At 41.7% G+C, this 13,003-nt stretch overlaps 1 protein-coding gene across 22 annotated transcripts in view; it reads left to right on the top strand.

Annotated features, from left to right (window-relative positions):
* Positions 1-13,003, top strand: part of chl1b (cell adhesion molecule L1-like b) — a 689,122-nt gene that overhangs the window by 331,012 nt on the left and 345,107 nt on the right. For 21 of the 22 annotated variants that reach the window (XM_052017114.1, XM_052017111.1, XM_052017119.1 and 18 more), the window contains one exon: positions 8,040-8,093. The exons of the other annotated variant lie outside the window; for it this stretch is intronic. In XM_052017114.1, the coding sequence (XP_051873074.1) occupies positions 8,040-8,093 (54 nt within the window). The remainder of the gene's footprint in view (positions 1-8,039; positions 8,094-13,003) is intronic. 22 annotated transcript variants of the gene reach the window in all.

Raw genomic sequence — 13,003 nt, 5'->3', positions numbered from 1 at the left:
ATTCCCCAGGTGGAGGTCCAGTGTTGCATCCTCTCTAGAAGTTCCCTCTATATATTGATCAAGGAAGCTTTCTTGGACACATTTCACAAATTCCGCTCTGCCCAAGCCTTCAACACTGTGATTGGCCCAGTCAATATTAGGGAAGTTAAAATCTCCCACCAATGCTTCCCTATAATGTTTACAACTAGCTGCAATCTCTCTACATATCTGCTCTTCCAATTCCTGCTGACTATTGGGGACCTGTAATTTGATCCCATCAGAGTGACCATCCCCTTCTTGTTTCTAGGTTCTGCCCATATGGCCTCACTGGATGATCCCCCAAGAATATCCTCTCTAAGGGTCATTGTTATGACCTCTTTCATCAAGAAGGCAACTCCCCCTCCTCTCTTACCTGCACCTCTGTCACGCCTGTAGCATCTGTATCTGGGAACATCGCGCTACCAGCCCTGCCCTTGCCTCAGCCATGCTTCTGTTATGGCTAAGATATCCCAGTCCCCAGAGCCAATCGACACCTGGAGTTCATCTGCCTTACCTGTCAAGCCTCTTGCATCAAAATAAATGCAGTTTAAACCAATGGTCTTTCCTCTCCCTTCTCAGTTCCAGAGAAAACAATCCTATCATTACAATATATCTTTCTCTACCAGGTTGCTTCAGCTTGGCCAACAATCTTTGGATTCTACCCAGAACACAAGAGAGTGCTGTCAGTTTTTAACAATGCCCAACTTCATCCAAGAATGATTCGCACTTGCACTTGAGCATGTTATGCCAACCAGAACACTTTCCCGTAAATCACAGTAAATTACGTGTCGCAATATTGCATGTGGAATGTTGTGTCACTGAATATTAGAATTATGAGTTAACTTCTGCTGACATTAGCACATGACACTCTTTGCTCCTTCATACTTTATTACCGCCCCGAGATGCAGGGATGGGAATATCTACCCTGATTCTGGCTTAGGCTTTTCGTCCAATTTTTTTTACATACGTGTCGATAAATGTAAAACAATGGAATCAGAATCAGATTTATTATCACTGACTTAGATGTGTGAAATTTGTTGTTTTGCGGCAGAGTCCGGTCTAAGGACATAAAATTACTATAAATTATAAAAATAAATAGCGCAAAAAAAGGAATAATGAGCTAGATGGGTGCAGCTTCTTTAAGTTGATTTTAAGTTTCTTAGGAAGATAGAGCTTGTAGCGGCTAGCTACACACTACGAAATGAAGACACAGAGTTGCTGGTTTGAAATCCGAAGTCGAATGAACGACAGGGGCGCGGTGCGCCTTTAATATCCGAAAACTTCCCGCGCTACAGTTCCCACGCTGATGTCACGCGTGGGTCACCTGACCTTACCGCGCGCGGGCTTTCCCAGCCCGACGACGGGGAAGAAGGAGGGCCCCGCGCCATCTTGGATCGGGGCCTCCGACGACGTTCGCGATGTCGGTAGCTGGTTCGATGCCGGTGCAGTGAGTCGCTACAAGCTGTTCATTTAATAGGTCATTTCCACTTGATGTCTGAACAAGAGGCACGAATTCAAAGCCCACTATTACAGCTGAAAAACTTAAATTCAAAAAATCAAATAAATCCAGAACTAAAACAACAAGCTGTTTCAGTGGCAGTAACCATAAAATGTCTGGATTATTGTTAAAATCCCATCCAGTTCATTCATGTTCTTCAAGGAATGGAATCTACCTGCCTTAACCAGACTGGCCAACCTGGACTCCACACCTACCAATATGGCTACCTCTTCAGTACTGCAGCAATTAAGGGTGGACAATGAATTGGCATTGCCACCAACATCTTCCTTCTGCGAACAAAGAAGTAAAGAGGACACACAACTCTGTCTTCAATCCAGTGCAGAGAATTATCACAAAGCAGCAGCTTTGGCACAAATAAATCTAAGTTCACTCATTTTTGAATCTGATCCAAGTATTTGGTTGAGCCGCCTCTTCTTAGATTCACCATATTAGCTCTTAACTTTACATTTGCTTATGGTGCAGAAAAGACAAGTTGAGAGGTAAGTTGCTGCAGGGATTTGAAGAAACCTTGAGCCTGGTTTCTAAGTTAGTGACAGCGTTGGTGTGTGCGTGAGGGAAGGGTGGGGTGAGGAGGAATGTGGGTGCTCAGTTGAGCATTAGGGCAATAGACTCGGTTACACAGGAAATCTCAAATTAACTGGAGCACTTGTTGGCTTCACCCAGCTACTGAACTATATCAGTTCCAGCTTTCACTAAAATGAGGGTGCAGCCTTGCAATGTGTAAACTCCATTTTACCAATTCCTTCTGCCATTCCACCAACCAAAATCCACCAAATTGCACATTCAGGTCCTCTCTCCAAACTTTGGGGTGAAAGTGACTCATGAGACAATCCAGCTGTTTCCACGTTTGATCCTTTGGGCTGCTGAAAGCTGTCAGGAGCTGTAGGGGAGTATTCTTCCCCGGCAACAGGAAGCAGTAGACTGCCAGTAACACAAAGAAAGCATATATTCTGCAGTGGAAAGGTCTTGCTGTGCCAGGGGATTTAATGATGAAAGAGATTAATGACCCAACAGGACAGGAGTGACAAGTATGTTGGCATGTTGACCTACATTCTGGTCAGTATATTACTCCAACCACTTCATGATGCCTTCTCGTGCCTACTCCAGCACATCACTCTTCATACTGACTTAATTTGAGGCAATGTCCATTCTTCTCTGGCTGCAAACTTCCTTCTTGCAGGAAAAGAAAGCAGAAGATGAAAGAGAGACGCACACAGAACTGGGGCTGTCTTTCGAGCCATCAGTTACATGATGACTGCAGTGGGAAATGCACTTAACCTCAATGGAGTCTCATCGCAGTTGGCCATTGAAGTTCACTTGTAATGACTTGAAGTCATGTTTTCTATCTCCTTCAACTGCCTATATGTTGTTGCCTTATTTTAGTTGAAGAGTTCTGAGAATCTTGGCAAGACAATGGATTTATAAATTGCAAAGTCCTCGTTAATGTTGCTGTAATTGGCCCATTACCAATGGGCAACGTCAACGCACTTCCCCCATTGCGTTGAGAAGCAAATCAGTGGATTAGAGCCACTTTCCTAATGACTGTCAACATCCCTGGTTTTAATCCCTCTCACTTCTGACTTAATCTTTGCAGCTATTAGTGAGCATGATCATGTTGATGACAACAGAGCTGCTGGCCAGCTACTTCAGTGTCTTCTGGACATTCACACCTCTGCAGCACACAATTACGGAATGTTGTTTCATTTTGTGCTGAGCTGGTCTGTCATCTCATTGCCAATCATTGCCGGTTTATCTAGTGGGGCTCCATTCATTTGAATGAGTGACCGAGCTTCATAAAAGAAGGTAAATTTAGCTAAGATTTTTATTTTCAACTTTATGTTTATACTTTAAAAAGTCAGTAATTTTAAATACATATTTCTTATTTTTTTGATTTTTTAAACAATTTCAGCAGTTTCAAGCATTCTGGATTATCAGATATCATTATAAAACACAGGAACAGGCCTTGTGTGACAAACTGTCTGAGGCTGTCAGTCAGTTGGTGCTTGAGGCAGGGTCTCAGCATTCAACACCCACTTGTACCATTTGCAGCCTGATCCACTTGGGGGATCATTGCAGAATGGAGGCCTCAAGATCATTGGAATGCGAGAAGGTGTAAGGAGCAAGTGTGCCTGTAGGGCTAGCCTAAAGTGCAAGCTCAAACTGTGGGTTGGATTGAGTATGAACCTGCCCAATGCTTTTGCTGATGTCTGGTGATTTCATCCGTCTTCCTTTCTGCTGTGGGATTATTGTTTATCTCCCACTGTTCAGATGAGGCTCAGTATCCACTGGGAATTCTTACATGTCTTTTGGGAATAAAAGCAATGCAGAAATGCTACACGTTGAGTCACGTGAAAGCCAGTTGCCAGTCAGTTGACAAAGGCGTATTCACACAACCTTGCATTTGTCAGAAGAGCAGTGCTTGTAGAAACCTTGTTTTACAAAGGGAAGTATCACTTGTCTAAAATCAAGAATTGTGCTGTTTAATTTGGACTGCACATGTAGAATTAGATAAAATCGATTGTAAAATGAACTGTTCAAACAACAGATGAAAATATTTTTGAATCAACTGCTGAATATGTAATGCAGAGTGTGAAAAACCAGTTATTATGGTATTAATCAATTTCGCCAAAAATTGTAATAGGATCGGAGATTTATTAACAGCAGAGATGATCCCATCATCTATGATGGATCCATTTCATGCTTGGAAATGTCATCCATAGAAAAGTGCTAACCAATGCTGAACAATTATAGCGGAGACCTATAGTTATTAGAGGCACCCCAGTGTGTATAGATTATCACAATTGATGGTTTTTATTATAGTACTTTATATTGCATGGAACTTCCAGGCTCCTTGTGTACATCTTCTCATGGATTCACAAGTGTGATTTTTTAATCTATTCGGCCATTGACACTGTCCTGAAGAAAAGAATTACATGTAAAAGTGTCTGATTCTTGAGGATTTCCAGTACAGTTTTTGACTAAATACTCATTCCCATGTCCCTGCTGTTCGACATTAGTTAGTTCCTATTCACATTAAATGGATCCATCATGGATTATTGAATCATCTCTGCTGTCAAAATAACTTCAATTATGTTACACTTTCTTGAACTGAATTTATTAATACTAAAGTAGCGGGTTTTACACACTCTGTGCTTCATACTCAGTAGTCTGTTCAAAAATTATTACTTTCATCTCTTGTTTGAAGAGTTTTTTTAAATAAAAATTGTTTCTGTCTTTCATCTAGTTCTGCTTTACAGCCCAAATTAAACAATACAATCTTGTTAACAGCATTTGTCTCTCATTTGGACTTGCTGCTTTTCTCTGAATTTCTCTTTGAATGAACTATGAGAATCTTCTGTCAAAACATATAACATTCATTTTTGAATATTTTATTCTCTGTTCCAGCTATATACTGCAGAGTTACTACCTCTATCAGTACAATTAGTGTGCTTCTGAACTGAGTTGGGTTACAGTGCTGCAAAGTGTATCATTTTCTGCCCAGCCAATTAAATAATTGTTAAGAGAATCAAACACCACTGTTGGGACTAATTCCTAATATTTCCCTTGGATGATTGTAATGAAACAGCATATCTGTAAATTAATTATCTTCATCCTATCAGCATCCTGTGCTGTTCAGTTCCTTTTCTGCTCAACAACATATTAACTTAGACCCTCAAGGCATTCTCTCATGAGAGAGAGAGAGCTTGTGACTCGGAGTGTTAATCTCCTCTCACAGTGTGAGCAGAATTACATCATAAATATGAAATGCGTTGGTCCAAAAAAAAGTGGGCTTTTCCATTTAGTTGGTGAGCTGAGAAATGCTTCCCCTGGCAACATGAATGGGGAATCTTTGATAATCACAGAATCGGACGAATCAGTATAGAAAACTTTCCAAATCAAACCAGAAACAATTTGGCCAAGCATGTTCAGAGACTTGATGCTTTAATTAAATCAGTAGAACTTAAATCCTTCCTGGAACTCTCATCAAGTTTCTTCAGAGTGGGTTCCTATTCCAGCTGTGTCACTGCCCCCCGAGTAACTATGGCATATCCTTCCTCAAGGCACCTTTCCTTTGTTCCTATAATATAGTGCTCCAGTGCTCCACAAAAGATGCAGTTACCTCACTCCTTAAGTGCAGGGAGCATTAATGGAGAATTTGAGAGATCCAAAATACTAAGTATATTTCGATGTTTGATACTTGCTTTTAAACTTTGAGGACAAAGCTAATAAAGACATGCAGGTTAATTGGTGACTGTGAATTGCCCCCAGCATGTATGTGAGTGATACAATCTATGGGGAATTGATGGCAATGTGGGGAGAAAAAAATGGGATTAGTGTAGCATTGTGCAAATGGATGGGTGATGGTTGGCAAGGACTCAGTGGGCTGAGTGGCCTTTTTCTATGGTGTATGATCCTATTACAGTCTTAATGGCTTTTCACTGGCACTTTGTATGACCGAGTTAATTTCCTGTCCAGAAATTGACTGATCTGTTTACCTCAGACATTTCAAGCATCTGCCACCTGAAGTTCTTCATTAACATCAGTGGTTCTTTTGGTTTTCAGTTCAGGGTTTGGATAATCTGCGCCATTGTCCACACCAGTCAAACATTGCCTAACAAATGAGATTCACTTTCAATCACCAATAATGAAACTGGGACTACCAGAGGAGAGAGACGCCATTGGTCTTCTCTCTTTACGGTGCAGTTATGTTGCAGTCTCAACACCTTTTTCACTTCTCATACTGTATCAGGTTTGCAACACAGAAATAAAAGAGTTTTCCCTTGTTTCTCATTCCCAAACTAAGTGCAAACTGAGGGTGTGGAATCTGAGGGTGTGGCCAAATGTTCACTATCACTGTCAGCCTCATGTAGTGGAGTTGGCACTCGTTCGGTAGCCACTGAGTACTGGTCTGGATCTTTACTGGGCTTGGAATGACCATAGCATTGGTCTGCAGTTTATCTTCCATTTATAGGAAAACCTGAGAGATCTGAGAACAGAATCCTTTGCATCTGCTGCTCCAAGCAGAACCATCTACACTTTCCTGAGGTGTGATCCAGGCAGAACTATCTACATTTTCTTGATGTATGAAAACGATATTAACTTTCCTTGTTCTATGGGAACTGAAACCTCCTGGAATTTCTTGTACACCTAATCACAGAGAAGCAAATTCAAATATTCCGCAAACTCTCTAGAATGCTGCTCAGGGAAGCTTCCTCTTTCATTGTCCAAGGCCTGAATGGGTGGAAGTGTACTTATTGAAGTTGCTGACATGCAATTACATTCACTCTGACTGCTCTCCATTGAGGAGAGATGTTCTCTGAATTTACTGTAAAAGGCTGATATTGGACCCCAGAACCAGGTGAAATCTGGGGATCATTTTGAGGCTTGGAAAGGCCACAAGTAAGTTTAACACTCTCCCAGCACCCTTCTTTTTGTCATGGAACCCCTGCCATTAGAGTCCAAGTGCTGATCAGCCCTCCTTTGCTTCCATTCCTGAGCTTCCCCTTTTACTTTCACTATCTCTTGCTTTGCCTGTTATGCAACATTTACTCTGCTTCTGAACTCTCCACGTCCACACTGTCTGGGCTGCTTAGTGTGGGAATGATTGAGAGTGTGGGCAGGTTCCCACTGGCTGCCCTATCTCTAATGGATCTCTGGTATCGGTTTATTTCCTCAGTCTGCTGGTTCTTCTTTCCCTCAAGATTCTATATTTGGGAAAATACATCTTTCTGTTAGGCAGTAGTTCCTCAGCATTAAATGTAAAGATTTGAACAGTGTAATCAGTAAGTATAACATTGTTTATCATTTTCTTGTAAAATCTTTGTTATAAGGAGGTTTGAAGTATCAGATTTTCAGACAGTCCAATAGTAAACCAGTCATGGCTTACATGATGTTACATTGGTCACAAGGTATTGGAGCTGGTCATTATTCTGTGCAGTTTTCATCAACGTTGGCTGTGATGGAGGCAGAAGTGACTTCAGCATTACGGTTATGGAGGAGATAAAAATAAGTTCCGAGTCCCACACCTGATCGCTATTGATTAAAAAGTGAATGAATAATTAATCATCCATCAAAAATATAAATTTGAGGTTAATTTGCAACTATCAGGCCGGATGTTATATTCCCCTCCCTTCACAGTTGCTGAAGCTTATTCCCTGTCTGTATGCATGGGTGAAGAAAGGTTGTCTGAACAATATGCCATGGGTTGTCTTAACTAGAAGTATACTCTGGCCTGGCTCCTTAGGCAAGGTAAATTTGAAAGTTGGACGACCAAAAAAATTATAACAGTTGACAACTCCATATTTTATGAAGCTTAAATTATTTTACAGCGGGTTCATGATAAACTTTGTCTTTTATTATGCATGCCACATGTGCAATTTATTCTTTTGTTCATCAACAAGTCTTTAATCCCTGACAAATGTTTTGTGCATGATAATTTGTTTTTCCTGATACCTCTTGTTTTGTTTTTCCTTTTTTTGTTGACTGTTTTTGTTTGTTCCAGTTGCACATCCCAATGACACAGAGTCACCTGTTATTGATATTGACCTGTCTGCTGGTGAGTCCGATCAAGTGTTGAGTAAGGCCACTCGTTTAGAATTACTGCGCACTAACAGCTGCTTATGCTTCCAGCATAGTAATGCAAATCTTAACATTTGGCATTAATCCAGTAGCTGAGAATTTGCAACACAAAACCTTTAATGCTTTCAGGGACATCACTTGTGTTTGGCTTTGAAATTTGATTTAAGATGCCACATTTAACAAGTATGCAAGTATTTGCAAAACACAGATATGATGTAAGTAGTGTCTACTGAATTATAATTCTGAAGCAGTCTAGGGTAGTGGCACTTCAGGCGATTTTATTTTTGATCCAGTCGCTGATCTAATTGGAGTGCATGGAAATAAAAAAAAATTGCAGATACTGGAAATCTAAGACAAAAGACATAACTTCTTGTGAGAAATTATGATGCATCTCTATAGAACTCAGGTTCGGCCACAGATAGAGTATTAAATTAAATTTTTTAAAAATTTTTATTTACAGCGTGGTAACAGGCCCTTCCAGCCCAACGAATCTGTGCCGCCCGTTTTAAACCCAATTAACCTACCCGTACATCTTTACAATGTGGGAGGAAACCAGAGCACCTGGAGGAAACCCACACAGACACGGGAGAACGTACAAACTCCTTACAGACAGCGACGGGAATCAAACCCCGATCGCTGGCGCTGTAATAGCGTCGTGCTAACTGCTACGCTACCGTGCATATAATCTCAGTATAGGAAGGGTGTCGAGACTTCAGAGAGGGTGCAGAGGAGGTTTACTCAGATGCTGCTTGGATTAGAGGGCATGTGCTATCAGGAGAGGATAGACAAACTTGGGCTCTTTTCTCTGGAGCGGCAGAAGCTTAGGGGTAATCTGTTGGAAGTGTATAAAATTATGAGGGGCATAGATAGGGTGGACAAGCAATACTTTCCCATTATTGAGTGATCCAATACTAGAGCGAATGGTGAGAGGGGTAGGTTCAGAAGAGACGTGAGGGGTGCGTTTTTTACTGAGAGAGTGGTGGATGCCTTGCCTGATAGGGTGGTGGAAGCAAATTCTTTGGGGGCTTTTAAGAGATGCTTGGATGGGAGGAAGATGGAGGGATATGGGCATTCTGTAGGTAGGAGGGATTAGCTATGTCGGCACTAAATTGTGGGCTGAAGGGCCTGTTCTGTGCTTTACTGTTCTATGTTCTAAAAACAGAAAATGCTGAGAATACTCAGCAGGTCAGGCTGCATCTTTGGGAAGAGAAACAGTTAACGTTTCAGGTCGGAGACACTTGATCAGAACTGAAAAGGAAACAAAAGGAGCTTGTAAATCTGCAGGGAGGGTGGTGGAGGTATGGTCTCTGATAGGGTAAAACTGGAGTGACCATGGGGATAAACTGTAAACAAACTTATCTGGTCGGTGAGCGAATGGGAACAGTTAGAGAGTGAGAACATGAGACGGAAGAATGTGGGAGCTGTGAAATGCAGAGCAGAACATGCCCGGCACGTCAGGCTGGACATGTCCTTTGCTCCCAGAGACAAAAAAGGGGGGAAAATAACAAGCTGAGCTGGTATCACAAATAGATGAGTGATACGGAGAGAGAAATCAAGTTACCTTAAATTGGAGAATTAAGTAGCGAGTCCAGAAGGCTGTGCTGTGCCTGGACAGAAAATAAGGTGTTGTCCTTCAAGCTTGTATTAGGCCTCACTATGAGGGCAAAGGAGGCCACAGACCGATAGGGTCAGAGTGGGAGTGGCACAGGGAATTAAAGTGACAGGGAACAGGAAGCTCAGGGTCTGCGGACTGAATGCGAGTGTTTCACCAAGCCACCTCCCAACCTGCATTGGGTTTCTCCAGTGCAGAAGAGATCACAGTGTGCACACTGAATGCAGTACCTCATTTGCCTGGCTGAGCTAGTCCTCACATTGAACAACTTCTCCTTCAGCTCCGCTCGCTTTCTCCAGATCCAGGGTGTAGCTGTGGATACTCCCCTGTGCCCAAGCTATGCCGGACTTTTTGTGAGTTATGTGGAACATTTGTTTCAGACCTACCTGGGCCCACTCCATCAACTTTCTCCAGTACATCGCTGAATGCATTCGTTCTCTCTCCTGCACTCGTGGTACTCAACAGTTTCATTAGTTTTGCTGCCAGTTTCACTTTGCCCTCACCTACATGTGGTCAATCTCTGATCTTCCTTTCCTTATTTGGATCTCTCTGTCTCTATGTCAGGAGATAAACTATCTACTAACGTACATTACAAGCTACTGACTCCCACAGTTTTCTCAATGACTCTTTATCCCACCCTACCTCCTGTAGAGACTGTATTCCATTGGCATTAATCTCCAATAATGAGACTTCCTGTGCAGGTGCCTCTGAAATGTATATATATATTTTTCTGAACCTTGGCTTCCCCTCCACCATTGTTATCTAAGCCCTTAACCACATCTCATACATTTCCCACACCTCTGCTCCCACAACACCACCCCCCCCCCCCACCAACCCACTCCCCTCCGGGACAGAACAAGTTCTCCTGGTCCTCACCTTCCACTCCACTCAACTCCGCATTCAATAGATCATTCTCTGCAGTTGCTGCCACTTACGAAGAGATTCCACCACCAGACACATCTTCCTCCCTCCTCCCCTTTCAGTATTTCACAAGGGACCATTCCCATCGTGACTCCCTGGTCCACTCTTCTGTTTCGACCAACCAACTCTTCTTTTGGCACTTTCCCTTGCAACCACAGACTGTCTCACACTTTTCCTTTCACCTTTTCCCTTCCCACCATCTGGGGATCCAAACAGTTTTTCCAGGTGAAGCAGCAATTCACTTACACTTTTTCCCAAATGGGTGTACTGCATTCAATGTCCACAATGTGGTTTCCCCTACATTGGAGAAACCCAATGCAGACTGGGAATTCACTTTGTGGAACACCTGCAATCAGTCTGCAGGGGTGGCCCTGAGCTTCCTGTCACCTGCCACTTTAATTCCCTATCCCACTCCCACTCTGATCTATAAGTCTGTGGCCTCCTTCACCCTCACACTGAGGCCCAATGTAAGCTTGAGGAACAGCAGTTCATCTTCTGACTGGGCATGTTGCAGCTTTCTGTACTCAGTATTGAACTCTACAACTTCAGGTAACTTGAATTCTTGGTCTGTATCAGTCATCTTTCTGTGATATTATCTCAGCTTGTTTTTATTTTCCTATTTATTCTTTCTTTCTGGGAGATCAGTCTGGGCATATGCTCCTGCATTGCATTTTGCAGCTCCCACATCATTTTGTTTAAGTTGTCACTCCCTAACTGCTCCCATTCACTCATTGCCTAGATAACCTGTTAACAGCTTACAATGTTGGCAATTCCATTGCCCCCAACAAATGTTGCTTGGCCCACTGAGTTCCTCCAGCAAATTGTTTGTTGCTCCTTTTTGCAACTTATGCCCATGGTCACCACAGTTTTACTCTGAAATATCCACCCCTTCCCCATCCTCCCTGCAGCTTAACAAGTTCCTTCTGTCTCCTTTTCAGCTCTGACAAAGGGTGTCCGATCGAAACTGTTAACACTACTTCCCTTTCCACAGATGCAGCCTGACCTGAGTATTTCCAGCATTTTCTGTTTTTGTTTCAATTGGAGTTCATTTCCTATTTCACTGTTCCTCCACCTTATAATGAGGATTAAGGTTCCGAATGGTCCTCTTTCTAAGTATCCTTGGTCTCAATGGATATTTGCACATTTTCAGGGAAGTATTACAGCAATATGTCTTTTTTTTGCTATTACCAAACCCGGGTCTAGAAATTCTACCACAGGGAGTGGCATTCTTTTGCAGTGTGTGAGAGAATTTTTTTTAGAAACCTGATGGGATGGTGGTGCACTGGTTAAGGAAATAGATAAGTATGCCAGAGACATTTTCTAACAGTCCAGAGATCTGAGTTTACCAAAATTTAAATTCATTGCACAGTCTGTAATTTTATAAAACAAAAGTCATTGGTAATTATGTCCACATAACCATTGGGTTGTTGTAAAACCTATTTGATTCCTCCAGGGAAGAAAATCTGCCATCCTTATTCATGTGGATAATCCCTTCAGTGCCCTCTGAACTGTCCTAGCAAGCCATTCAATTCAAAGGCAATTGGGCTGGGTAATAAATGTTAGCCAGGCCAGTGACTCTTCGATCCCATATAAATAAATAAAAGTGCACTATCCAAAATTAGATGTAGATCCTTTGTGCAAAGGTCTTGCAAATGCACAATGGTGTAAAATATTCTAAACGTTCCATACTCAGACAGATTTAAACATGTTAACAGCACTCATTGTCATGGATAAACATTTTCAGATCTGGATTCATGGTGTTTATTGGTTCTTTTACATTTGTTGTGAATGAAATACACTTCAAAAGTATTTTGCCTTTAGACTGCGTGCAAGTAAAGCTTGTTACAAGTCAAAGAGTTAAGAGGACAACATTTCAGTGCTGTCTGAGGATATCAATATAAAAATCATCAGCATGTGCATTTCAGCTACCCATTGAGGAAAACTAAGTAATGCATATGAATTTAACATTTCTTTGGGAATTAGCTTTTAGAATTCTGCTTGGCCTAGGGGACATTTGGGGAAAAAGAGATATTTATAAATTCTAAATATGGATGTCATATGCTTTCTTTCTGTGTAGCTCTTAACTCATGAATCATGCTTGCAATTGCCAATTACAAGGCTTTGTACAAGGAACACTCAGAAAGAGCTCCCAGTCACATTTTTTTATTACATTCTTAGAAACAGGTGTATAAGGTTTATTCATTGGGTTGCTCTGAGTGCCTTGCCTTTGTTTTCAAAATGAAGCATAATAGAGATTGGTAAATGTTGTGGTTTGTCTTTGGTGTAAACAATGTTATCAGAATGGGATAAAAATGTTCACCTAATTCTTGTGGTAATTTAAATTACATTTAAGT

Source organism: Pristis pectinata, chromosome 6 (assembly GCF_009764475.1).
Source record: "Pristis pectinata isolate sPriPec2 chromosome 6, sPriPec2.1.pri, whole genome shotgun sequence".
NCBI lineage: Eukaryota > Metazoa > Chordata > Chondrichthyes > Rhinopristiformes > Pristidae > Pristis > Pristis pectinata.
The sequence above is the reverse complement of the archived record's forward strand: the minus strand, read 5'-3'. Positions and strand labels throughout refer to the sequence as shown.